Here is a 25,391-nt window from a genome sequence, read left to right on the forward strand (position 1 = left end):
TTAGAGGGAAACTAAAGAAATTTTGATATTGAAAAATGGATGAATCAACCGGAACGTAAGCTCGATTATGTGATGTTTAAGCATAAGTAGGATAATAATCGAACATCTCGGATCGAAATTAATAATTTTGCAAATATCCTAATTTTTTCAAAGGTGAAAAAATTAAATCCAGTTATGTTGCAAGATAATTCGATAATCGTAATTTAAAAAATTGGAATAAAAATAGAAAGGAAATTTTCATTTTTTTTAGTCACCTGTAATAATATTTAAAGTCGGAATCAAAAATTTTAGAATTAATAAAAAAAATAAAAAATATTATGGTTGAAAATGATGAAATTAGGAGAGCATAAGAAATAGGCGTGCTTTGGAAACCAGCACAACATCCCTCTGTTAAGTCAGCTTTCAAACTCCGGCAAAAAGTTTTGCTGTCTTGAGTACAACCCCACCCCACCCCACCCCCACCCCACCCCACCCCCAAAACATTCAAACATAAATATATCACCTATAAATAAGATAAATAAATACCCCACTTGTTACTAAATAAAAAAGAGGGAAAAAATTCCATAAACTATAAATGTTTTTACGCGTCCACTTATGGTGTTAAATTCTACAAAATTTTCTAGATTTCGTGAAATGTTCTCTAATTTATACTTGTTTTAAGCAAAATATTGTTTATGATGCATCACAACTTGATATTTATAAGCCAAATGACACATCTTATGATTATTTTGTTTAACTGTGTGGAGTTCGAATTGAATTAAACGGATACAAACCCGAAAATATTGCACTAAATTTGACACACGTGTAAAAAGATTCACAATAATTAACCAAATATAAGAGGTTTTTCGTACTTTGTCGTTACCTCAGTGGGTGAGGAGTAATTTAACATTTTTGGTATATTAATTTGTATAAAAAAAAAATTAAAGTGGGGGGAGTGAATAAAAATCAGTGATGGTGCTGCCATTTTGCACAAAGAGAATGTCTTCTTGTCTCTCTCTCACTCCTCACCATCATCTTATCATTACAAAACAAAGCCTGCTACTCATTCTCTCTCTCTCTCTCTCTCTCTCTAAACACAGCCCAATGACACATATCTGTCAATCAGCTAAATTAAAATAATAAATAAAAAATCATTTCATATAATTTCATTCCCTCTATAAAAATGGCCTCAAGCAGTATTTCTAAATTTGTCACCCACACACACACACCCAATAATTTTCATCTCTTAGTGTGTGTAAAATGTGTGGGGAAAAGATGATCGGAGAAGACGCTCAGCTGCAGGCGGTGTGGTTCGCGGCGGGGACGGCGGCGTTAATCGCGTGCATAGAACGCGCGGTGGTGGTGTCACTCTTCGCGCAGTGGCGCGTGTGGGCTTTCCTAGCTCTGAATCTCTTGCTCCTCGCCATTCTTTTCACCTCCTCCAAACCCTACAAACCCTCCAAACCCTCGTCGAATAATCAAATCGACGACGTAGCCGAAGATTCAAAAGTACTCGATACGAAGAAAGTAATAATCGAAGAGCATTTTTGCAGCCATCCGCTTGTTTCGGACGCCGGAGAAATTAAAAATCGGGTTGACGAGATCGAAAAAGTCAACGGCGGAGATGATTCAGATGACCAGCAGCTGTCGAAGGAGGAATTGAATCGGAGGGCGGAGGCTTTTATAGCTATGTTTAGGCAGCATTTGGTTTCCGATGCTAAGGGCAAGAGTTTCGATCTACAGTTTCCAACAACCAACGGTGGAACACCGGGAATATCACGTCGACTGAATACTAGTATTAGTACATGATCATCCATCGTCGACTGAATACTAGTATTAATACAACAATGAATGTATTAGTACATGATCATCCATCGTCGTCGCGCCGCTCTTTTCTGGCATCTCACTCCTACCCACCATACTCAGGGCAGCTCCAACAAAATCTTCTGCAACCCGCGGCCGCAGCGCTCGTCGCGCGATTCTTACTTAATGTGATTGCTTCTCTAATGGCATCGTGGTATATTTTCCCATATAAAAAAATATTACCATCAGTTGCCATCCTTTTGAGCAAATTGAGTTATGATTGTATTGTCTTACATAATATTATAAATTGTTTTATTTCTCTGTTTTTCAATCATAAAAATGGTTATTTCTCTGTTTTTATGATTGTGTACCACAGATGCATTAATTGGATTTTTTAAGACAATTAAATATCTCCATTAATTGGTCAGTTTCATGATTTATTTTTGATGAAATTGCTCAAGGGGAGAAAATACGCGAACTAGGAACCAAAAGTGGATTGAAAGAGTGGATTAACATTCTTTTTTTATTATTTTTTATTTGTAATTAGTAGTGGATTATATTAATTCGTTGTGGAATATGCACATTTTTAGTATTTTTTGATACGTTTTGTAGCGGATTATATTAATATTAAAGTGGACCACGTTAATTTTATAGTGATTTTTGATAATTTAATAGTGATTTTGAATGAGTATATAGTGGTTTTCAATATCTACGAGTGTGTAGAGGGTTTTATTTTTTCGATGTTCTGTTTTCTGAAATTTCAGGGAGGCGTCGGTGGCCATGGGAGATGGAAGACGATATAGGGTCGGGAATAGTGGATTTCGTTTTTTGTATGTTTTTAGTGGATTACGTTAATTTGTAGTGCATTACGAAATATATTTCGGTAAGTTTGTTGTGGATTACATTAATATTAATGTAGATTACGTTAGCTTTAAATTACTATTTACTTCAATTTCATAGTGGTTTTCGATAAATTTATAGTGGTTTTTGATGAGTTAATTCGTAGTGCATTCGTAGATTTCGGTAAGTTTAGTTTTATATTAATATTTACTTCATTTTCATAGTGGTTTTCGATGAAATTTATAGTGGTTTTTGATGAGTATGTAGTGGATTACAAAATTTAAAAAACTGAAAGAAAAAAAAAAAAAAAAAAACCAATTTTTGTTTAATTCGAAATAAAGAAAGTGTTAAAAAAAAAAAAAAAGAACAACTAGAATGACGTGAGATTGTGAGAAATTTGGGGGATTTGAATATTTAAAAAGAATTAATTGATTTTCCATAATAATATATGGTAACTTTCAGTAATTTAAAATAGGGGTATTTTAGATAATTGAAATTAATTGGGTTTATCACAAATATGAACAAAAAAATGTGGATTTATCATAAATTCAAAATTCAATGAGGGGGATTTGGCAAATAGCCCCTTAATTTTATAAGTGAAGTCATTCATTGAGTAAATTCTGCGCTTGTACAAGAGCTAGCCTGCAAGCCTGCAGATCATACGAAAGATGTCAGTTGAACTGAAAAAGTCATGTACGATGAAATCGATTTAGAATGTGTGACAAACTCATTATATTCCATTTGTACATATTTTGAAAAGAAAAATACAAATGATTTGAGAGTTGAGCATTTTAAATTAATTTAATCGTGCAAAATTACCCGATAAAATTTACGCAACATAGCATCTACGAGACCGAATCGAAGGAATACGAGTTTAAATTTTGCTAAATACCATCAAAATTGGAGGGATTTTACTCGAATTGGGCATAAACAAATTGGATACCATAATTATCAACTAGCCCAAAAATGATATTTTTAGTCTAAGGCTAAATTAATTTATTTGGGCTAGGCCCAAAATAATGGATTTGGGCTTCGACATAGAAATCTTATTTTTCAGCTTAGATTGGATCCTCGACCCAAATGATTGGCATGACTTTCTCTCTCTCACACACCACACACTAGTGGCTACTTGATACACTATTTATATTACGGTTAAATCTCTATAAATTAATATACTCGAAACCGGTCAAATTCCATTAATTAACGAAATACTAATTTGACGATATATTTTTTAACTCGTTGTCTTGAAGTTGGAACCGAGAAAACCTATTATTTAAACGAGATTATTAATTTATCGATGTTCTATTGTGTATAAGATTTCTACCATTACATAGATTAGGTTAATTTGAATTACGTTGTATTGGATTATCTTAATTTTTACTTTGTATTTGACTTAATGCTAAAATTACTATAATTTAGTTTCAAATGTAATGTTGCAATAAAAAATCTTATTATTATTAGCAGTAGTTTTTTAGGTATATAATTGTTTTACTTCCCTTGTACATATTACCTACAAAATTAATCTTATTCAATTACAAGCATCCTTTGGTCAAAGGTGGAAGACTCACATCCTCTCTCGATTACGAAAAAAATCCTTTACATTATACATATATATTTATTTAGTCCACCTCAAGTTTATTTAATAGTCTACCCAAATCCCGAATTAATGCAAAAAAGGTCATAATAAATTTTCTTTTCTATCTTTTGGTTTTGTAAATAAAAGAAGGCCTTAAAACTTTTTTTCGGAAGGAGCATTTAATCCATTTAAATCCCAAATTAATGCAAAAATAATCCTAAAAAAATTAAGTCAACTTTATGATAAATTTCTGAACTCGCCATTGCCACTAATCACAAGCTTCAACTTTTAACTGGACTTAATAGACAATTTGATTCCATTTGTGTGTGGGTCAATATATATATATATATATATATTAATACAATCTATAACATTAGTTCATTCAACATGTATTATTTTGTACCTAATCTAATTTTTATTTATTTGAGTGGAATGGTAATGTTTGTTACAATGAAAAAGTCATATCAAACGAAGCAAATCATTGCAGTTGTTACTTAAACCTCCGCATGTTCACCAAATGCAAAGTCATATATAAAAGTTAATATATTTTGCTCAATTTAACACAAAATTTGGTTATGTTTTATAAGATGAATATATATTAATTAAAGTATTCTAAATAAAAAAAATGAAAAAGAAAAAGAAATCCAATTTCAACATAGAAAATGCTATTTGCGGTCACAAAATTGCTATTCGCGGTTTCTAACAAAATCCCCAAAAACTTTTAAAAATATCAAAAAACCCCCCAAAACTGCAAATAGCAAAAAAAAAAAAGAAAAAAAAATTCAAAAATTCGAAATCAAGCTTGAAGAAGGGTTGGGCTTCGATTTTTTGATGTAATTTCGACTCTTTTATGTGTAATATGCATTGGGTAGGTCGATTACGGAACCAATTTCATGTTAAAAAGCCCTACAAATCGATTTGTAGGGCTTTTTTTTTCGCAAAAAAATGGTCGAATGCCCACGATGGGCGCACAAGGCGTCCATCTTGGGCGTTCGACAATTTAAAAAAAAAAAAAAAAAAATTGCACTGGACGCCCAATTCGGGCGCCCAAATGCAGCTTGCACGGCCAACTTGGGCGTGCACTGCATAAATGGGCGCCCAAGTTGGGCTTTTTGGCGTTTTGGGGGGGTTTTTGGATTTTTTTGGAAAGTTTTGGGGTTTTAGTGAAATAAAATATTTTTTTGGGGGGTTTTGTCAAAAACCGCAAATAGCAATTTTCAAACCGAAAAAAACAATTCCCTTTCAACATTTAGCCACTATTTGCGTTCCTCAATCCACCTTTCTTCAAATTGGTGTTTCAAATTTCAATTTGTATCATGTATCACAATTCATAAATACATAAAAAAATAAATATTAAATAGATTATATATAATTGAAATTTATAAATGACTTGAACAACATCTTAGAGCCATGTTTGTTCCATGCTACACCCATTTAACTCCAATTTTATTATTAAATCATACGCATGTACAGATTCACACACACATTTTACATGGTTGATCAAAATTCGAATCCATTTGCTAACGGTTACTAAGTTGAGCTGATCACACATGGTTTTCATATCTCTAGTATGATCTGCAAACTATTTTATGATAGTGTAAATAAAAAGAAATACACACATTTTACACAAATCGAAAGGCGAAAAAATGACTCGATACAACATCTAATTTTTTTATAGCCATTTTAATAATTTGTGAAACTTTGAAAAATACAATTTTTTTTGACAAAAAAAAGAAAAAAATGAAAATTAAGAAATAGAAAAATAGGGAAAAAGAACCCCTAGACATAAAACATGTTACAAGATTTCAATGTATATATAATAGTAGAATAGAATTGGCGTAATAAGAGATACAACATCATATTATGTATGTAGAGCACCACCACAAAACACCTCCAAATTCTTGCTCACCTCTTCATTTTTTCCTTCTCTCTCTCTAACGTTACAAAGAGGCTGCGCTAAATTAAATTAAATTAAAAAATAAATTAAGGATTTTTTAACTGTAATCATTTCTCCATTGGTTCGGTTCTTCGATTAGATCTGTTCGCTTTTCCCTTTTCTGAAGGGAAGAGATTTTCACAGGTTAATTTTTTTTTTTTTTCATTTTTCTAATTTTTTTTTGGTGTTAACGTTGAAGTTGATGTGTTTGCAGAGGGGATGAAGCGTTTGCGAGACGATGCATATGTGAATCCTCAAACTAAAAGGCCGTTCGGACCTTCTTCTCGCGGAGAATCGTAAGTTTTTTTTTTTTTTTTTTTTCTATACATCATGAATTGCTGTAATCGTTAGTGATTTACTCTTGTTTATGTTCTATATGATTTTCCGTGATTTGATTTTTTTTTTTTAAATTTATTTGAGGTTGAATGGTTTAACGTTCGTCTGCAAAAGAGTGTGGTTTTTGGTGATATGTGGCTTAATTAACTGGATTTTGTTGTGGTTTTATTGATCATAATTTTTCTGGTACGGATTCTTCATTTTGTAGCCGTCTCTAGTGTTGAATTGGTTTCGAAAAAGAAAAAAAGAAAAAGAAAAATTAGCTTTAATTGTTATGCTGATTAGGGTTGCTGAGATTGTTGTGGTGGGTGAAATACTGGAAATGAATCCTTGATCTTTATGGGCGTTGATGCTTTCGTGTATCTTGTTGTTTAATGCCTGCTTGCAGTAGATCTCTCTCTCTCTCTCTCTCTCACACACACACACACACACACACACACACAAACACACACACACACAAACACACACACACAAACACAGAGAGGTGGATTGGTTGGGCTTTTTGCCTATTGATTTTTTTTGGTGGTCGTGTATGATATATGTAACCAGTGTCAGTTGATTAGAGCTAATATACATTTTGAAGAATGGAGAAATAGATGTGACAAAGATCTAGCACTTTGCACTTCCAATGCACATCTGTTGCCTTTGCAGTTTTATCGAGTTGAATTTTGATTATTGGTTCTTTGGTGGATCTTGTTCTCAACTTCAAGTTTTTTATGTTCTTATATTAAGGTATGGGCTGCCAAATACGGTTGTAGGAGGTGGAGGTGGAGCTGGAGATGGCAGCGGCGGGGGAGGCGGCACTGTTAATGGTGGTGTTGGTGAAGGAGGCGGTGGCGATGACGGCGGGGGTGGCGGCGGGACTGTTAATGGTGGTGGAGAAAGTGTCACTGATGCAGCTGTTGACCCCGGCAGTGCTCAAAAACTCACCACCAATGATGCTTTAACTTATTTGAAGAACGTTAAGGATAGGTTCCAGGATCAAAGGGAAAAATATGATAAATTTCTCGATGTCATGAAAGATTTCAAGGCTCAAAGGTAAAACAAATCTTTATTTTGTCCGATCATCTTGTATACGATTGAGCAACCAATAGGAACATCTTTTCATAACTCTTCATTAACCTGTTTCTGGCAGAATCGATACCGCTGGTGTCATAGCTAGGGTGAAAGACTTGTTTAAAGGGCATCCTAATCTAATACTTGGGTTTAACACATTCTTGCCTAAGGGATATGAAATTACCCTCACCGATGAAGAAGAGGCTCCACCAAAAAGAACCGTTGAGTTCGAAGAGGCTATCAGTTTTGTCAATAAGATAAAGGTAAAATTCTTAGTACTCGTATAGTCGTTTGAACATAACATAATCTCCTTCTCCTTTGTTTTCATCTGCAGAAGCGTTTTCAAAGCGATGATCACGTTTATAAATCTTTCCTGGACATTTTGAATATGTACCGGAAGGAACATAAGGGTATAACGGAGGTCTACCAAGAGGTTTGCATGTCCCTTTTTTCACACGAATAAGACAATACGAAATGGCTGTATAATTCAGTCGTCATTATTAATATTGGATATTTTGTATCAATTTCAGGTTGCAGCACTTTTTGGTGACCATCCAGACCTTCTTGAAGAGTTCACAAGATTTCTGCCCGATACATCAGCCACAGCCTCAGCTTCTCATGCTTCTTTAGGCCGCCACCGTTATGAGGAGAGGAGCTCTGCTAACCCCACCATGCGGCAGCCTAACATAGATAAGGTTCTTTTTCTATACATTTTATTCTTTCTTTATTATCGAGATTTATGGTTTGTTGTGCTCTTTCTAACTGAAAAAAATAAATCGTATTTTGCACATTTCTTTTTTTAGCAACGGTCAAGGAGTGACAAGATCATTGATCCCCATGGGGAACGAGATCTTAGTGTTGAGCGTCCTGAAATGGACGATGATAAAACAGCTGTAAAGTTGAACAAGGAGCAGAAGAAGAATACTGAGAAGGAAAATAAAGATAAGAGAAACCTTGACCAGGATGAAAGAGATCCTGCCGCTGAAAACGGGGACACTAGCACACATCGGCTTTTGGAGAAAAAGAAACCTGCTCGAAAAGTTGAAGACTTTGGGGGGAGCTCGAATTTTGTCAACTATGATTTCAAAGATTCAACAAAAAGTGAGTTAGGATAGTCCATGTCTTTAACATTTCTTGTGAATAATCACCTTGTTGCATCATAAATCCTTATTTATTTATTTATGATTAGAGATTTGTGCGGTGTAGTTATAATAATTGGGGAGCATTTAAATGAGAATCTGAAAGACAGTGGGGTGGGCGGGAATTTAACTGGGAAGCAAAGATCCTTTATCTTTTTTAGTATTTATGTCAATTAAACTATTTCTATACCTCGATTGTTATGTTTGACTTGATAATGAGGCTTATAATGTTTAATTATGTTTTATCTTGGCAGGTATGTACAGTCAGGAATTTAGTTTCTGCGAGAAAGTCAAAGAGAGGCTGAGCAGTGCAGATGATTACCAGGCATTCTTAAAATGCCTTCACATTTACAGTACAGAAATCATTACAAGAACGGAATTGCAGAGTTTGGTATGGACATTGTGCCATCCTTTTAGCCCTAAACATCCTATGTAGATCTTTCTGGGTCTGAAAATATAGATAGAGCTAAGATGTTCTAGTTCTGTCATATTTCAGAAAATAGAATCACTTGTGCCTCCTTCAGTTCCATATCCCGTTCTTATATATGCTTCGAGTTGCTTCATCAGTCTACTGTTTTATTCAGCATTTTTCATCCCCAAGTTAGGTCTTTCTTAAAGTACTATTTTGTTGTTTGCCTTTTCTCAAATTAGAGGCATTATAATTGATTCATGATGAGTTCATTACTTCGACCCATACAATTTGGTGAAATTAGCTCCTCGTATCTGGTTCTTATGCAAATGCTTTCAGGTTGCTGATTTAATTGGAAAATATCCCGATCTTATGGAAGGGTTCCATCAATTTTTAGAGCGCTGTGAGCTAAAGGGTAGGCACATTTTTTTTTTGCTTGGTAAAGTTGTATCGTTTGATTTAATTAATTCAACTTCTAACTAATTTCTTATTTTGCAGATGGATTTCTATCTGGTGTTATGGGCAAAAGTATGTATTATCTCAGTGTTCGCTGCATGAATAAAATAATTTCTCTTTGGTGCTTCTGTTAATTACGAATCTATTTCTTTAATTTCAGAAACCTTATTGGATGAAGGTAATTCTTCAAAAGCTCCACGGGTAGAGGAAAAGGACAAAGAACAAAAGCGTGAAGTGGAAGTAGGAAAAGAGAAGGATAAATACAATTTGAAGTATTGGGGGAAGTCCATTCAAGAGCTTGACCTCTCTAATTGCGATCGCTGCTCTCCTAGTTATCGTCGTCTTCCCGAAGATGTACGAGTTTCTGGTGCATGGTTTGAAATTCACGGTTAAGCTTTTTATCGGAACATTCTAAAATTTTTCTTTGTCGCAATTTTGACTTTTGCAGTATCCAATACCTTTAGCCAGCCAGAGATCAGAGCTTGGTTCCCATGTTCTAAACGATCATTGGGTATCTGTGACATCTGGCAGTGAGGATTACTCGTTTAAACACATGCGGAGAAACCAATATGAAGAAAGCCTGTTTAGATGTGAAGATGATAGGTATAGTATGACCCTTCCACTTTCTGTCTATCTTATTCGTAACTATGAGACTAACTAATTTTGTTTTATACTCATATTTCATAATTTTATAATTCTGTCATGTGGTTTTGATTATATTTCAGGTTTGAGCTAGATATGTTGTTGGAGTCTGTCACTGCAACTGCCAAAAAAGTAGAGGAGTTCTTGAATGGTATTAATAATAATACAATTGGTTCTGACAGTCCCATACGGGTTGAAGACCATCTCTCAGGTTCGTCACTGTAGAATTATGGATAAACGCTCTCCTCTTATCGTTTCTTTTATGCATATTTAATGATTGATTGGATCCATTGCTTTTTTTATTTTATTTTAAATTTATCCCTTGCAGCTCTGAATTTGAGAAGCATTGAACGCCTGTATAGTGATCATGGTCTTGATGCAATGGATGTTTTGCGTAAGAATCCATCTGTTGCATTGCCAGTTATCCTCACCCGCCTTAAGCAGAAGCAGGAGGAATGGAGTAGGTGTCGTTCGGATTTCAACAAAATTTGGGCTGAAATATATTCTAAGAACCATTACAAGTCTCTTGACCACCGGAGCTTCTATTTCAAGCAACAAGATTCCAAGAACTTGAGCACAAAATGTAAGTTCACCATGCTGTGTACAATCCCGGTGGTCTTTGTTGTTCCAATTCTGACATACGCTTGGCCTTCTTAGGATTTTGCAAATCTTGAAGGTTTTTCATTTGTAGTAATAGCAGCTTATAGTTAGTTTGTCTAATACGATAGTTCATAGATGAGAGACTCGATTTTGGCATTCAAGCATAATACTCATTTTCATGTCTCATTACAACTGCTCATATGTTGCCTTTTTTTTTTCTATTGCTACTTTCTTTTTCTTATTGCCGCATTTGCAATGTGTCTCATTCAAATTAGATTTCTATTTTCATCTAGGTCATAATATTCATCCATGAATCACCATTGTAAATAATTTTGAGGTTCCACGATTGCTTTCCATCTGTATTGTGGTTCTCAAGTTTATTTTTCATGCTTGCGATTGCAGCTTTAGTGACCGAGATCAAAGAAATCAAGGAGAAAAGACAAAAAGACGACGACGTGCTTCATATTGCCGCTGGAAGTAGGCACTCAATCGTTCCAGACCTTGAATTTGAATATTCCGATACCGAAATTCATGAAGATGTTTTCAAGATTATCAAATACTCGTGCGAAGAGGTGTGCTCAACAAAAGAACAATTGAATAAAGTTATAAGGTTATGGACCAAATTTCTCGAGCCAATGCTCAGTGTTCACTCCAGGCCACATGATTTTGTCGGTACTGAAGATAACAGTGTCTCTAAGCATCAAATTGCGAAAAACAGCACAATTGAAAGTGAAGATAGTCCGAATACTGATGCTATCCCCTCGAGCTTGAAGCAACCAAAGTCTAACTGCAACAGTGATTTTACTACATCACCTCAACAAGCTAAAGAATGGCTTTCCGTGTCTGTCGGTGAAAGATTAACTAACTCTAACGCAGCTGTTGCTTCTGGACCAGATGTTAATCATGGTATGCATTTACGATAAACAATAAAAGCTTTACTAATAATTTTAAGGTGGCATAATATGTATGCAACTGCCTTTTGTTTTGAATTTGTTAAGGTTGATGTTTTCTCTAAGTACGATGTATTCTTATAATTATTTGAATTCTTTTGAAATTAAAGTTCAAGGTGCAACCTCCTCGCGCGTGATTAATGGTCACATCGAGGAAAGCAATGGATCCAAACCTATTGCAGTGGAGATTCTCCCTTCTAAGGTACAAATTCATGATTTTGGCTTAACTGATAAAATTGAATTTTTGAATGGACAAACCATATTGACGTATATGAAAGATTTTGTTCCATCTTCTACCAATTGTTCTGGTTGCCGCTTTCTCTTCATTTTCTTTTGGTATAATTATCTTGTATGCAATAGGTTTCCGATACACTGAGATTGAATCAATCGACAAATGGAGAGTTTGCAGAAGGCCTTAGTAAAAACGAGAAAGAAGAGGGTGAACTTTCCCCTATTTGCGACACCGAAGATAATTTTGGTGCCTATGAGGATGACAATTCACAAGTCTTGCCTAAGAAAAATGGCATGCCATGTGAAATGACCAATCATGAAGAGAATCATGCAAATGCTGCTGCGTGTGAAAATGCCGATGACGGGGACAGTGAGAATCTTTCCGAGGCGGCAGATGCTTCGGGCAGTGAGTCAGCTCCAGATGAGTGTTCGAGGGAAGAGCAGGCAGAGGAGGAAGAAGATGGTAAAGCTGAGAGTGAAGGTGACGCTGAGAATACAATTGAAGCTCGCTATACTGGGATAGATGGCACATCTGTGCCTCAGTCTGAATATTTTCTCCAGACTTGTAAACCTCTGTCGAAGCACGTGGCTTCTCCATTAGTTGGCGGCGAGAAAAAGGATCGTCAAATTTTCTATGGAAATGACGCCTTTTACGTGCTTTTTAGACTCCATCAGGTAAAGTTATAATATAGTAGAGCATGAATAGGGGTGCTGATCCGAAATTTTCCGATTTTGGAACAATTTTTCATTCCGAATTCCAAAATTTTGATTTCCGATTTTTCCAAATTTTTTTAGATGGGAATTGAAATAAATATTAGATTCCGATTTTCTATCTGATTTCAGTTTCTAAAAATTCCGATTTTTTTCACTACAATTTATTTTGTATTTTCGGTGACTAAAATTAAAAGTTTCCGAATTCTTCCGGTTCCGATCCGAAAGTTTCCAATTTTGGAACAAGTTTTTTTCATTCCAGTTTCTGAAATTCGTTTTCCGGTTTTTTTTTAAGGAAATTGGAATTATTTTTACACTTCTGAAAAAAATCGATTTTTTTCTCCAGAAACTGTCAATTCTAATTCGATCTTCCGATTTCGACCGCCCCCTAAGTATGAATTTACGATAAAGTGTTAAACATTTGATGAGTTTTGTTTTGATGGTATTCCGTTCTTGCAGACACTATATGAGAGAATATTATCAGCTAAGGTGAATTCAGTATCTGGAGAATCGAAATGGAGAATCACAAAGGACGAGAGTTCTGATACTTACTCCAGGTTTTTTTTTTTAATTGCAGAATTTAATTTATTTATTATATCTTGGGAGCCATATACTCTTTTACGGATTTCTAATTGAAATTCATTGCAGGTTTATAAGTGCTCTATTTAGCTTACTTGATGGATCTTCTGATAATACAAAATATGAAGATGATTGTCGATCACTGATTGGAAACCAGTCTTATATGCTGTTTACTTTAGATAAGTTGATATATAAGCTGGTCAAACAGGTATTCTTCCTTTTTTTTATTGTACTTTTTTTTTATCCTTTCTGCAAGTGCCTTAATTTCCATACCACATATTTACTCGTGCTCTGTCTTTCATCTGCAGCTTCAAGCTATTACGGGTGACGAAGTGGACTGTAAGCTTCTTCAGTTGTATGAATATGAAAGTTCTAGAAAGTCAGAGAAGTACGTTGATTCAGTTTATTACGAAAATGCCCATGTTATTCTGCACGAGGAGAACATATACCGGCTTGAATGTGTACGTCTTCACATCAGTTCCTTTTATAATGCATTGATATTGACTTGTTTTCTTCATTATTGTCAACAACTGTACCGATTATTATTATAATCATAATTTTTAACCTTTTTTTTTTAATTTTGTAAAAATTTTTGTAGACATCTTTTCCCACCCGCTTGTCGATCCAGTTAATGGACGATACAAATGAGAAGTCCGAAGCAACTGCAGTTTCAGTGGATCCTAATTTTGCCGCCTATCTCCAAAATGACTATCTTTCATCGGTTCATGGAAAAAAGGAGTCGTCCCCAATAATGCTGAAGAGGTATTGATATAAAGTTCCAATCTTGAAATACAAGAGCGCCTCTTATTTTAAGAAATGGATTAAATCTTCCGACTAGAAAGATGTGGAAATTATTGCAGTTTTTCTCCAGACATGCAGTGACGTAGATTTTTCGATATATGCCGTCGCAATGACATTGAATTATTACCTTTATTTGCTTGAAACTGGATTTCAGGAAAGTTATTCCTTTCTATAGACTACTATTTCTGCTATATTTTTATTATTTAGATACTAATAGACATATCAGACACTTCTTTGTTTGACTTATGTACCTACTCTAAACCCTTATTTTACATTTCCTTTTTCTTGCACTTCCCGTAGTATTGCCGGGATGATTAGTAGATCAAAATGGAAGTCGTAACAATTTAATGATTATTTTGGGGACATAAGTAATAGCTGTCTTTGTTATTTATTTACCCGTTTTATCAGGCTTATTTAGAAGTTGAAGTTTGAGTCCTCATTGAAAGGAACAATTATTGGCAATCTAAGAATATGCCGCAAATGCTTCCTATAACCTGTCCTACTGTTGCTCATCCCTCGAATTGAACTATAGTCGGACACAAATTAATAATGATACAATATTTGATATTTAATTACCATTTTATTTGAGCTCAGTATTTCAATGTACAACAAAATAAATCATTCGAGTACAAAAAGTTTGTATTTTGTTTATTTCACTGCCTGACCTGCTCTTGACACGTGCAGGAATATGCGGAAGTATGCTAGTCTTGACGAAGCTAGTGCTTTCTATATGGCTACAGAAAACGTGTTGATAATGAATGGTTTGGAATGCAAGATGGCAACCAACTCATTTAAGGTACAATTAATTCTCCGTATTATTTCGGAATAAGTGAGCGTCAGATTTAGTCAATTTTTTGTTAATATACCTCTTTTATTTGTCACGTGCGAAATCTTATTTCATCAATTTTTCATTGAATTCTCCTTTGACGTGTCCTCGAATCTCTCTCTTGTGTGCACGTGTGTTGATTACACGTACAAAGATTGCTTACATGTATTTCTCCAGCGTAATATCGATACACTACAAAATTTATTGCTCTTCCGTAAATACAGAAACCTTCCTAAGTCATAAATTCTTCATCTGTCTTTGTCGTAGAAGTTAATGCAAATGTCCAAAATTATCAGTTTATTAAATGACTATATTAGCCCTGTGGTATTTCGGTAATGCTTACGTATATGGGTTGAGTTCGACTTGTAATGTTGATATAGTTGACATCATAATATATTTGTAGTATATCCTATAATTGCAAAATGCAAATATAATTTATGTTTCTCGGCTATGTGGTTCTCATTTGGTTAGATTCTTTCTTTAATCTGATCTCGAAATTGTTATTTCAGATCTCATACGTTTTAGACACAGAGGACTACTTTATTCGTTTAGGGCGGAGAAGAAAGAACAGATCATCAAGCAAGGAACAAGCGAGGGTGCAAAGGTTTCACCAGTTTTTGTCAGCATCTCTATGATTTGGCATTCCCTTTTTCACGATGCCACATGAGGTATTTACCGTTTTACCCTTGTGGAGATTCTGTTTTAGATAGAGTTATGTGTTAATTTAAAACTAGCGGTGGAAAATAGTTGGACTGTATTTGGATCGGATCCACATGGACCCATTGCCTTTTTCAATAGACCCAACATTAATCTTGCCTTCAAAATAAAAAATCTCTCTGCCTCAAGATAGTTGAAATCCTGACTAAAATCCTAAAATTCTAGGATTTTTACGATTTAACTGCCCTACGGCCTACGCTTTGTTAAATCCCAGTAGAATCCTAATCCAAGCAAAATCCTCCGAGAATGGGAGTAAAATCTTGAAAATCTATGATTTTTCTGCGATTTAACGACCAAGTATTGATTTATGTTGGGTGGAGATGTTATATATATATATATATATATATATATATATATATATATATATATATATATATATATATATATATATAAGGCATAAAAAAAGTTGGAATCTATTTAAATGTACAAGATATGTGAAATCCTACAATTTTGCAATTGGATTTCACGATTACGATTTCACGGTCCCCTTTCTATTTTACTTCAAATGCTGATTCTGACTACCTTGCTTTCCCCCACTTACGCTGTTTTATCTTTTCTTTTTTTTTCCGGCAGACTTTGCTGGCAATTTCTCTATCGAAGAACTGGCATGTCAGCAAGTTCGTCGATTTGCGTACGAAGGAATTAAATAACTTATTGGTTTGATCTGATCATGTCGATGGAACGGATGCAGTTGATCTGTCTGTATATAAAAGGATTTGGCCCCGTAATCTTAAGTGTAGAGTCTTATGTTTATTTGATTGTATTTATAACTTTTTTCACAGGCAAGAGGTAGCTCTCTTTTTGTTTCTTACAATGTTGTAATAGGTTTGTTTGTAAGTTTCAGGCAGTTGGGATTCTGCCAGAAAGATGATATAAGAGACAAAGGGTTGGGGATAGGGTTCTTTTTTTGCCTTCTTGAAATGTGTATATAGAACTCCATGGGAAAACTAATGTAAATGTATTTTCAACAACCTATAATTTCTTGTTTATTTGAAGTTGATTTTTTGTGTTCAGAAGTTACAAATTTAAGTTGATTCCATTAAATTAGATTTTTTTTCTTTGTGTTGATTTTAACAGTGGCGAAGCCAGAATTTTTTTTACCGAGAGTCAATATTTCATTTGCTATTTTTTACATAAAACGAAGACCTAGTTTTTTCGTTTTGATTTTTTATCATTTCGACTGTTTATAATTTTAGGTGGTATTTAAAAAGACGACTACAAACAAAAGAAAATAGGTGACTAGTGCAATTGGAATCAATGTAGTTATATTGAAAACGTTAGAATTTCTCACATGAGTATTAGTTTTGCGATTTTATGAAAGTGCGTGTCCTTATTTTTGAAAGTTTCCGAAACTTTTTTAAAATGTTAAAACTCGTGAAATTTCCATAGCTTTTGGAATTTAAATGAATTTCTAGATTCAGAAAATTTGGATTTGGAATTAGAATTGGAATAAATTTTGTACTTCCGAAAAAAATAATTTTTTCCCGAAAAGGTTAATTACGATCCATTTCTCCGACTTTCAGTCCTAATATCAAGCTAGAAGATAAACTACAAGATAATAAGCACACACAAAAAAAAAACATGTATATTTAAGGTTTCAGACCCCTCACACATTCTAAGATACAAGCTTGAAATACAGAACTATAAAGCATAAATTACCGTACAATTTATGTGTTTTATTCTTACAGAGAGAGAGAGAGAGAGAGAGAGAGAGAGAGAGAGAGAGAGAGAGAGAGAGAGAGAGAGAGAGAGAGAGAGAGAGAGAGAGAGAGAGAGAGAGAGAGAGAGAGAGAGAGAGAGAGAGAGAGAGAGGTCTTTTATTCAGTCACGCGCCAAGCCATGTTGAAGCAATATTTCACACGTTATATAGAGCTCTGATTCCCTGGATATCATCTGTATTCAAACCCTTGGTCCTTCCAGACGGAATTCGAGGGTACATAATCGCAGCCTCGACCGAGCTATGTTCTAACCCAAGAAGGTGCCCGATTTCATGCAACGCCACCGTTTCCAAGTCGAAAGCATCTTGGACTGGCCCAACGGACCACGGCTCATCCGCATCGTAATGGAATCTCCCATTGGTCGGAGCAAAAGCATGGGCTAGGGTTCCGCCACGTCCGTCGAACGGGAATCCATCCCCGTGATCCCCACGATGAAACCCTATCACCAGATCGGCGGAATTCTGGGCCAACGAAAAGGTGAAATGGGTAGAGGAGGCCCATTTTTGAAAGGCCCGAGAAACAGGGCCCACTGCCGCCGCGAGGGTGTTGGGCAAAAACCTGTAAGTTAGATGGGTTTTGGAAGGCGGCCATCTAGGGTTTCCCGGAAAGAAAGAGTAGTGAGATACTGTATGAATATGTTTGCTGCTCGAGTTCGATTCGTGTTCTTTTGTCCCATGCTTCTGCATGGTGTTTCTACCGTTGATGATGTCGGGGACCCCACATCGAGGGGTGGTCATTTTCGATACCGTCGTGGCATCTAATGTGCCCGTGGGGTTAATATGGTAATTTCGCTGGTAGGTTTTGATGGCGGACTCTAAGGTTTCGTCGAAATCGTCGTTGTTGGCGTGGGTTTCATTTGGGTATTGGAGATAGCCAAATTGATGGAGGTAGTTTTTGAGGTGGTGGATATCTTTGGTTTTGTTACCCTTGTGACAACCTTGTAGGGTTTTGATGAACTCAAATGGTGATGGTTTTTTGTGACTTGGTGTATCCCTCTTGGATTGGCCAATAGGAGAGAGGGAAATTAGGGCAAGAATGAAAATGAATGATAGGAGATTAAATTGTTTAAGTGCCATAATTAAGTATGAAGAAGTTATACTCAAAGAATTGAATAAGAAGTTTGTGTATAACATATTGCTATGTAGTATGTCTATTTATATATACACATTTGTATGTGGAGAAATGATGCATAAATATTAGAGACGACTCATAGTAGAAGTCTGTTTTATGTTTCACTAGAACATTCCTTGCATTTAGAAGACCAATGACTATATTGTGGAAATTTGCGTCCATATGTATAAATTGTGGAAATAAATTGTGTTTATTTTCCTCGAATAATTGACGGGTTTGGAATTTTTAGGAAACTATATTGTGACCAATGACTTGGAAAATTGGGAGGAAATTGAACAAATTGGAATTAAATTACCACATTTGAAAAAACAAAAATCTTTTTTATTTTGGAAATTGAAAAATAATGCAATTGGTCCAATATTCCAAGTAAAATTAAAAAAACTCTTTGATAACAATAAATAATGATATACCTAATTGAGTCGATTCAATTGGCGCTCAATTTGTCTAATAATTGGGCCAACTACACGAAAGCCCAAGCACCTTCAAAATAAGGCTTGGGCCTAATAAAGTAAACCCAACCCAATCAACGACATATATATAGAGGTTTTTACTCATTTGTTAAGGTACGTTCTATTATTCACAAGTTTTCTAGAGTGCTTATTCTCTCTACCATCTCCACGATCCGTACATCTGACTTGAGCGTCGGAGGGGTTTCCGCCGGATCAACCCCCGGCTTAGTTCACGTGTGTTCATTTCGCAAGGACCTCAGGATTATCGAATTGGCAAGCTACTGATCTGCTTAGCTTTCCTAGCTCGTTTACCACACTACCTCAGGTGATCTAAGTAATTAGCATCATCATTTTGGCGCCATCTGTGGAAATGCAAACCAGATCACGTAGCCAGCAAGATCCTCCTGAGCCATCCGCTCGGAGAGAGAATGACACAGCTAACAACCTCCCAATCCGCGGAGGCTCTGGCTTGCCACCTTCTTCCCGTGCTCCGGATCCCCCTCGCGATCTCCAAGTGAATCCCCCTCGGGATCCTCCCCCCGCCGATCCGCCACTCCCTGCTCCCCGAACGGGATCCTCGGTTTAGATCCTCTTCCACTCCCTACTCCACTACCTCAGGTGATATAAGTAATTAGCATCATCCAGTAAGTATATAAATGCAAACAACTCTCGTGTCCTATGCAATCAAAAGTAAAGTACAACGGCATTATGCCAACGATCGTTATGTCGAGTTTGTAATACATGGTCAGTTTAGTGTGATTTACTTATCTTGTATGCATGGTTTGCAAGTTATTATATAGGTTTATCTAGTGCACCTATATAATTGGCTGCAGGTTCTTTCATTATCAAAAAAAAAAAAAAAAAGTAAAATGGCAGTGTGCTCATTTTCAAATTTACATTAACAAAATAACGATTTTGTAGATGTTGAGTTCGATGAAATATATCTGGTGATTGGACGGCATTGATCTATATATAATAACACACACGCACCTATGTGTATGTGTGGCTTAGCAGATGGTTATTTATATAGATCTATGATCTAAAATCACTTGATATATTTCACCAAATATAATATTTTATAAATAAAAAACGACGATCGTTACCCAGTAATTTTATGTGGGGGTTATTTATCTAAATTAGGGTATTAATCTTTTAAATAAATATTATGGATTCTAGTAAAAAACAAATTATAAAAAAATATTCCTCTTACTAATTTTTTTTTACCATTAATTATCTACTTAACAAATTAGTACTAATAATAGCAAACTAAAATAATTTTTTTTTTCCAAAACGATAAATAATTTCATAAAAGAGTTAAATGCAAAAACTCCCCCTGTGTTAATTTTAAAGACCAGTAAACCCCATGTGATAAAAAAAAGTGACTCAGACCCCCCTGTATTCAATAGTCAAAGTCGTTTCCCCCCCTCCCGATCGGCTGTGTCGTTCACGCGCTCTTCGTGCGACTCCTGTTTGATTTTTGTGCAATATTTTGTGTGAAAAGACAAAATTGCCCCTTTGAGACTTTCTGTACTTTTAATTTTCAATTTAAACAAATAAATTGTGAAAAAATATATATTATATAAATTAATTAATTAAAAAAAATCATGTTCTTCTTCTCCCTGTCCAAGCCTCATCCGCCGCCATGAAAAAATCAAGTTCTCTTCTCCAAGTTGTCGTCCGGCGACCTCCACTTCGACGAAGAGCAAAATCCATCGTTGGCCCTCTCAAAATCGTCGTCTTCACCCGCAAATGGCCCATCGGCGCCACTTTCAGATTTATTACTTCAATTCCACCGTAAGTCCGTACCCCCTTCTTCAATTCCGCCACCACTTCAATTCTTCCCCACCGTCTTCAGTTCCTCCCCCAACAACTCAGAATTTCAGCCCTGAATTAGGTGAGAAAATCAAAATTGAACACGATTCAGAGGGTAAGGAAATCGACGATGGGCTCTAGTGGCCTTGTGCCGGCGGTTTTCTTCGGGAGCAAACTCGTCGGATCAACGTCCCTCCACCTTAGAGGTTGCAAAAAATCCCGTTTTATTTTGAATTGGGCGGAGCTTTCTCGAGTGGGTTTGAGATTTGTATGATGATAAGAAGGTGGCGGCGGAGACGACTGTGGTGGGGTGAGGTGTGTATACTTGCGCAGAGAGAAGTGTGTGTATTTGTTTGCTACTGTGTGTTTTTTAATTGGAGAGAGGGCTTAATTGAAAATACAATGGACTGAATTGAAAAATTCAAAAAAATTGTTTCAGTCTTAAAATTCTGGAGCTCGAAAATATTTTTCTGGAGGGCTTTTTTGTCTTTTCATAAGTGGTCAATGGGGTAAAAACAAAAAGGGTTGAGTGTGCTTGCTTGAACACATTATAGGGGGGTATTGATCACTTTTTTTATCACATGGGGTTTTCTGGTCTTTAGGATTAACACAAGGGTGGTTTTTGCATTTAACTCTTTCGTAAAATGATTATGTATTTACCAAAAAACAAAGTTAGTTCTATTATGATTGGACCGAATATTCCTCAATATTTCAGGGGTAGTTTGGTCTTTCTGGCGATGAGGGTGATTAATTCGCTAATACGTACTAGGGGTAATATGCTATGAACCCCTTAAATCAAACCTAATTTGAACTAAATGACAAGTTTAAATACAATATTTTACTTAAATACTTAGTTTGAAATAATATATGACTGACATCCTTAATTTTTCTTTTATTCCTATTTTGCCCTTATTTAAATCATATAACTTCACGTATCTCAACCAAGATTTATTTATTTTCTTTAATCTTCTCTCTCGCCTTTTCTCCTTCCCCCCTCTCTCTCTCGTTTTCTTTCTGTCAATTTCCTCCCTTTTTTTTTTCTCTCACCTCTCTATCTCTATCTCGCTCTCTCCGGTAAGCACAAAGGCCGGGGCCGACAGTGGAGGGAATAGGAGCGGGGTCGACGGGGGAGGTGGTGGTGGAGGAGGCGGCGGCTGCGTGGCGGAGGAAGCAGGTTTTATATATATATATATATATATATATATATATATATATATATATATATATATATATATATATATATATATATATATATATATATATATATATACATTATCTCTGCAGTGGGTGTCGATTTTGATTATAAGTTCAATGAAACTACTATGTCGTACTTTCTTAGATTTGCTATTTTTCTTATTGTTTGTATAGATCTGTTATTGATAGTATATTTTGATTAATTGCATATAATTTTATTGATCTTTAAGAGATTTTGTTAGGTTTGGATCTGATTTGCTACTTTATTTGACCTGTTGCAGGTCATTAAGAACGTTCTTAGGACGAGATGATTGAGTGGCGGCATGCGTTAGGATTAAACATGGCAGATCTAGGTTTTGGCAGATCTAGATTTTTCAAACAGAGGTAGGTGACTATGGATGCGGCGGCTGTGCTGTTTCACGGCGGTTGCGTTGATTGCTAGGGTTGGCGACGGCTGGGAGTTGTTGGCGGCTAGGGTTTGGAATAGTATACTGTAGTAAACCACAGTATACCGTAGTATACCATAGTGAACTGTAGTATACCATAGTACACCGTAGTAATGTTTTTGTACTGTATATGAACAACCATATGGTGTGCGATAAAATGAACAAGTTTTAGATGCGTGCAAGCACAATAGCAACTACGGTGACTATATATAACTACATTTATTGATAGAAGATAAAATTAAAATTAAAAAAGATAAATAACGTTTTTTTTTATTTGTTATAACTTTCAATGTTATGTAGACAAAAAAGGAAAAAATAAAGTTTTTTTATATATAATAGTGCATAAAATGCTAAAATCACGAAAGAAAAAAAAAGACAAACGAGTATTCTGTAAAAAAAATTAAAAACATAAGATGGAAAAATGAAAAACATACAAAAATGATAAATGCAGTTTGAATTTATTTAATGCAAATTTTGAATTTTGTATTGGATGAGCATTTTTGGAATGAATTTTATGAAAGATGTGAAACAAAGGTTTAGTTGGACTTGTCATTTAGTTTTAATAAGTTTTGTTACTCAGGGACCTATATCTTAAGGCCCCTATGTACTAATTAGTTTGCATAATAATATCCATCTATCTGGAAAAATCATTTTGGCGGTCACCGGCGCCGAACTTAATTGCAGATCAACTGTGAGCCACTGCCGAATTAGAGCCCACGATCCAATTCGTTAGATCCGATATACCTAATCCAGATTCCACCACCGTTCTCGTTTCTTCTTCAATCTCGCAAATTCCGAAGGCGAAAAGAGTCGACCATGCTCTAATTCTAATCGGCACGTGGGAATCGGTCATCTCCGCCTCCGAATCCCTCAAACAAACCCCACCGCCACACTCGCCAGAAAATAGTAAACAATCCACGCCGCCGGGAACATCCTCGTTTTCGTCGACGGTGACGTTTCTGCTGATCTCCGTTCTGTCAATCCTCTTCGTTGTGAACTCCTTCATCTCTTTATCCGACGCCGTCGCCTCCGACGATGACGTCGGTTTCGCCCTACAGTTGGAGGTAATCGCAATCGGCTTCCTTTTTCACAGGCAAAAGGTAGCACTGTTAAGTATTGAGCCCAATAGAAATGATCTGTTGTGATCTGGGCCAATATCTTAATTATTCACAGCCCAACTTGTGAAATTGGGCCCAAAATTACTTAAGCCCACTGATCCAGTCATCCTAAGATCTGAACCGTCTATTCTAGGGCTTCCATCTGAGCCCTCCATTCCCCCCTTTCCTCTTACCACTCTCAAACCCTAGCAGCATACTTCTGCTGCGCCGTTTCCTCTCTCTTCTCCTGTCCCCCTCTCTCTCTACAGTATTTCGTCACCCTTGTCGTTTTCTGGCAACACCGTCGCAGGCCTTGCCGGACAATGGGTGTCCTTGCCGTCGCAGCATATTTAATGCTGAAGACCGTTGAAACTTTGTGTATTTATACTGTGGTGAGAGAGAGAGACAAGTGTGATTCACCTCTGATTCAAACCGTTTCATTTCTGACCTTAATCCTCTTCTGTGAGGGTTTTGGTATTGTGTGTGCAGAAAACTGGGTTTGTGCTGAGTGGAGAGGGTGAGTTATCACCGAGTTGACTGTGCATGTGTTGGTGAGTCAACTCGGAGTGAGGTTTGGGGGTCAGATCTAGGGTTCCGATCAGTGTGTATTTGTTTGTACTGTATGTTTTTTAATTGGAGAGAGGGCTTAATTGAAAATACAATGGACTGAATTGAAAAATTCAAAAAAATTGTTTCAGTCTTAAAATTCTGGAGCTCGAAAATATTTTTCTGGAGGGCTTTTTCGTCTTTTCATAAGTGGTCAATGGGGTAAAAACAAAAAGGGTTGAGTGTGCTTGCTTGAACACATTATAGGGGGGTATTGATCATTTTTTTTATCACATGGGGTTTTCTGGTCTTTAGGATTAACACAAGGGTGGTTTTTGCATTTAACTCTTTCATAAAATGATTATGTATTTACCAAAAAACAAAGTTAGTTCTATTATGATTGGACCGAATATTCCTCAATATTTCAGGGGTAGTTTGGTCTTTCTGGCGATGAGGGTGATTAATTCGCTAATACGTACTAGGGGTAATATGCTATGGGCCCCTTAAATCAAACCTAATTTGAACTAAATGACAAGTTTAAATCCAATATTTTACTTACATACTTAGTTTGAAATAATATATGACTGACATCCTTAATTTTTCTTTTATTCCTATTTTGCCCTTATTTAAATCATATAACTTCACGTATCTCAACCAAGATTTATTTATTTTCTTTAAGCTTCTCTCTCTCGCCTTTTCTCCTTCCCCCCTTTCTCTCTCGTTTTCTTTCTGTCAATTTCCTCCCTTTTTTTTTTCTCTCACCTCTCTATATCTATCTCGCTCTCTCCGGTAAGCACAAAGGCCGGGGCCGACAGTGGAGGGAATAGGAGCGGGGTCGACGGGGGAGGTGGTGGTGGAGGAGGCGTCGGCTGCGTGGCGGAGGAAGCATGGTTTATATATATATATATATATATATATATATATATATATATATATATATATATATATATATATATATATATATATATATATATATATATATATATATATATATATACATTATCTCTGCAGTGGGTGTAGATTTTGATTATAAGTTCAATGAAACTACTATGTCGCACTTTCTTAGATTAGCTATTTTTCTTATTAATTGTATAGATCTGTTATTGGTAGTATATTTTGATTAATTGCATATAATTTTATTGATCTTTAAGAGATTTTGTTTGGTTTGGATCTGATTTGCTACTTTATTTGACCTGTTGCAGGTCATTAAGAACGTTCTTAGGACGAGAGGATTGTGTGGCGGCATGCGTTTGGCAGATCTAGATTTTTCAAACAGAGATAGGTGACTATGGATGCGGCGGCTGTGCTGTTTCACGGCGGTTGCGTTGATTGCTAGGGTTGGCGACGGCTGGGAGTTGTTGGCGGCTAGGGTTTGGAATAGTATACTGTAGTAAACCACAGTATACCGTAG

General features: G+C 35.8%; 2 protein-coding genes and 1 pseudogene across 2 annotated transcripts; 2 read left to right on the forward strand and 1 right to left on the reverse strand.

Moving 5' to 3' along the window:
• The first annotated feature begins 1,167 nt into the window (after positions 1 to 1,167).
• On the forward strand, positions 1,168 to 1,992 carry LOC105960863 (uncharacterized). The gene has a single exon (XM_012985073.2). It carries the CDS (start codon positions 1,240 to 1,242, stop codon positions 1,786 to 1,788), a length of 549 nt encoding a protein of 182 aa, XP_012840527.1. The 5' UTR covers positions 1,168 to 1,239; the 3' UTR covers positions 1,789 to 1,992.
• A 4,003-nt stretch (positions 1,993 to 5,995) lies between these two features.
• Positions 5,996 to 16,600, forward strand: LOC105960975 (paired amphipathic helix protein Sin3-like 2). The gene is made up of 24 exons (XM_012985197.2): positions 5,996 to 6,278; positions 6,349 to 6,430; positions 7,203 to 7,508; positions 7,606 to 7,789; positions 7,861 to 7,959; positions 8,057 to 8,221; positions 8,330 to 8,627; positions 8,920 to 9,056; positions 9,414 to 9,489; positions 9,573 to 9,602; positions 9,691 to 9,884; positions 9,979 to 10,133; positions 10,256 to 10,383; positions 10,501 to 10,755; positions 11,175 to 11,678; positions 11,833 to 11,924; positions 12,083 to 12,628; positions 13,124 to 13,221; positions 13,313 to 13,451; positions 13,552 to 13,704; positions 13,842 to 14,005; positions 14,729 to 14,840; positions 15,380 to 15,538; positions 16,161 to 16,600. Exons 2-23 carry the CDS (start codon positions 6,354 to 6,356, stop codon positions 15,503 to 15,505), a joined length of 4,038 nt encoding a protein of 1,345 aa, XP_012840651.2. The 5' UTR covers positions 5,996 to 6,278; positions 6,349 to 6,353; the 3' UTR covers positions 15,506 to 15,538; positions 16,161 to 16,600.
• A 546-nt stretch (positions 16,601 to 17,146) lies between these two features.
• LOC148767170 (metalloendoproteinase 2-MMP pseudogene) lies at positions 17,147 to 18,452 on the reverse strand (annotated as a pseudogene).
• Between the last annotated feature and the right edge of the window lie 6,939 nt (positions 18,453 to 25,391).

Source organism: Erythranthe guttata, chromosome 11 (genome assembly GCF_056151865.1).
Source record: "Erythranthe guttata isolate IM_541 chromosome 11, IM_541, whole genome shotgun sequence".
Taxonomy (NCBI): Eukaryota; Viridiplantae; Streptophyta; class Magnoliopsida; order Lamiales; family Phrymaceae; genus Erythranthe; species Erythranthe guttata.

Excerpts from the sequence above, each read along its gene's own strand:
- LOC105960863 (XM_012985073.2), top strand. The coding sequence starts at position 1,240 with ATGTGTGGGGAAAAGATGATCGGAGAAGACGCTCAGCTGCAGGCGGTG.
- LOC105960975 (XM_012985197.2), top strand. The coding sequence starts at position 6,354 with ATGAAGCGTTTGCGAGACGATGCATATGTGAATCCTCAAACTAAAAGG. Across the intron at positions 9,603-9,690 it reads ATCTGGTGTTATGGGCAAAA|AAACCTTATTGGATGAAGGT; the intron begins GTATGTATTATC and ends CTTTAATTTCAG. Across the intron at positions 10,134-10,255 it reads TTTAGATGTGAAGATGATAG|GTTTGAGCTAGATATGTTGT; the intron begins GTATAGTATGAC and ends ATTATATTTCAG.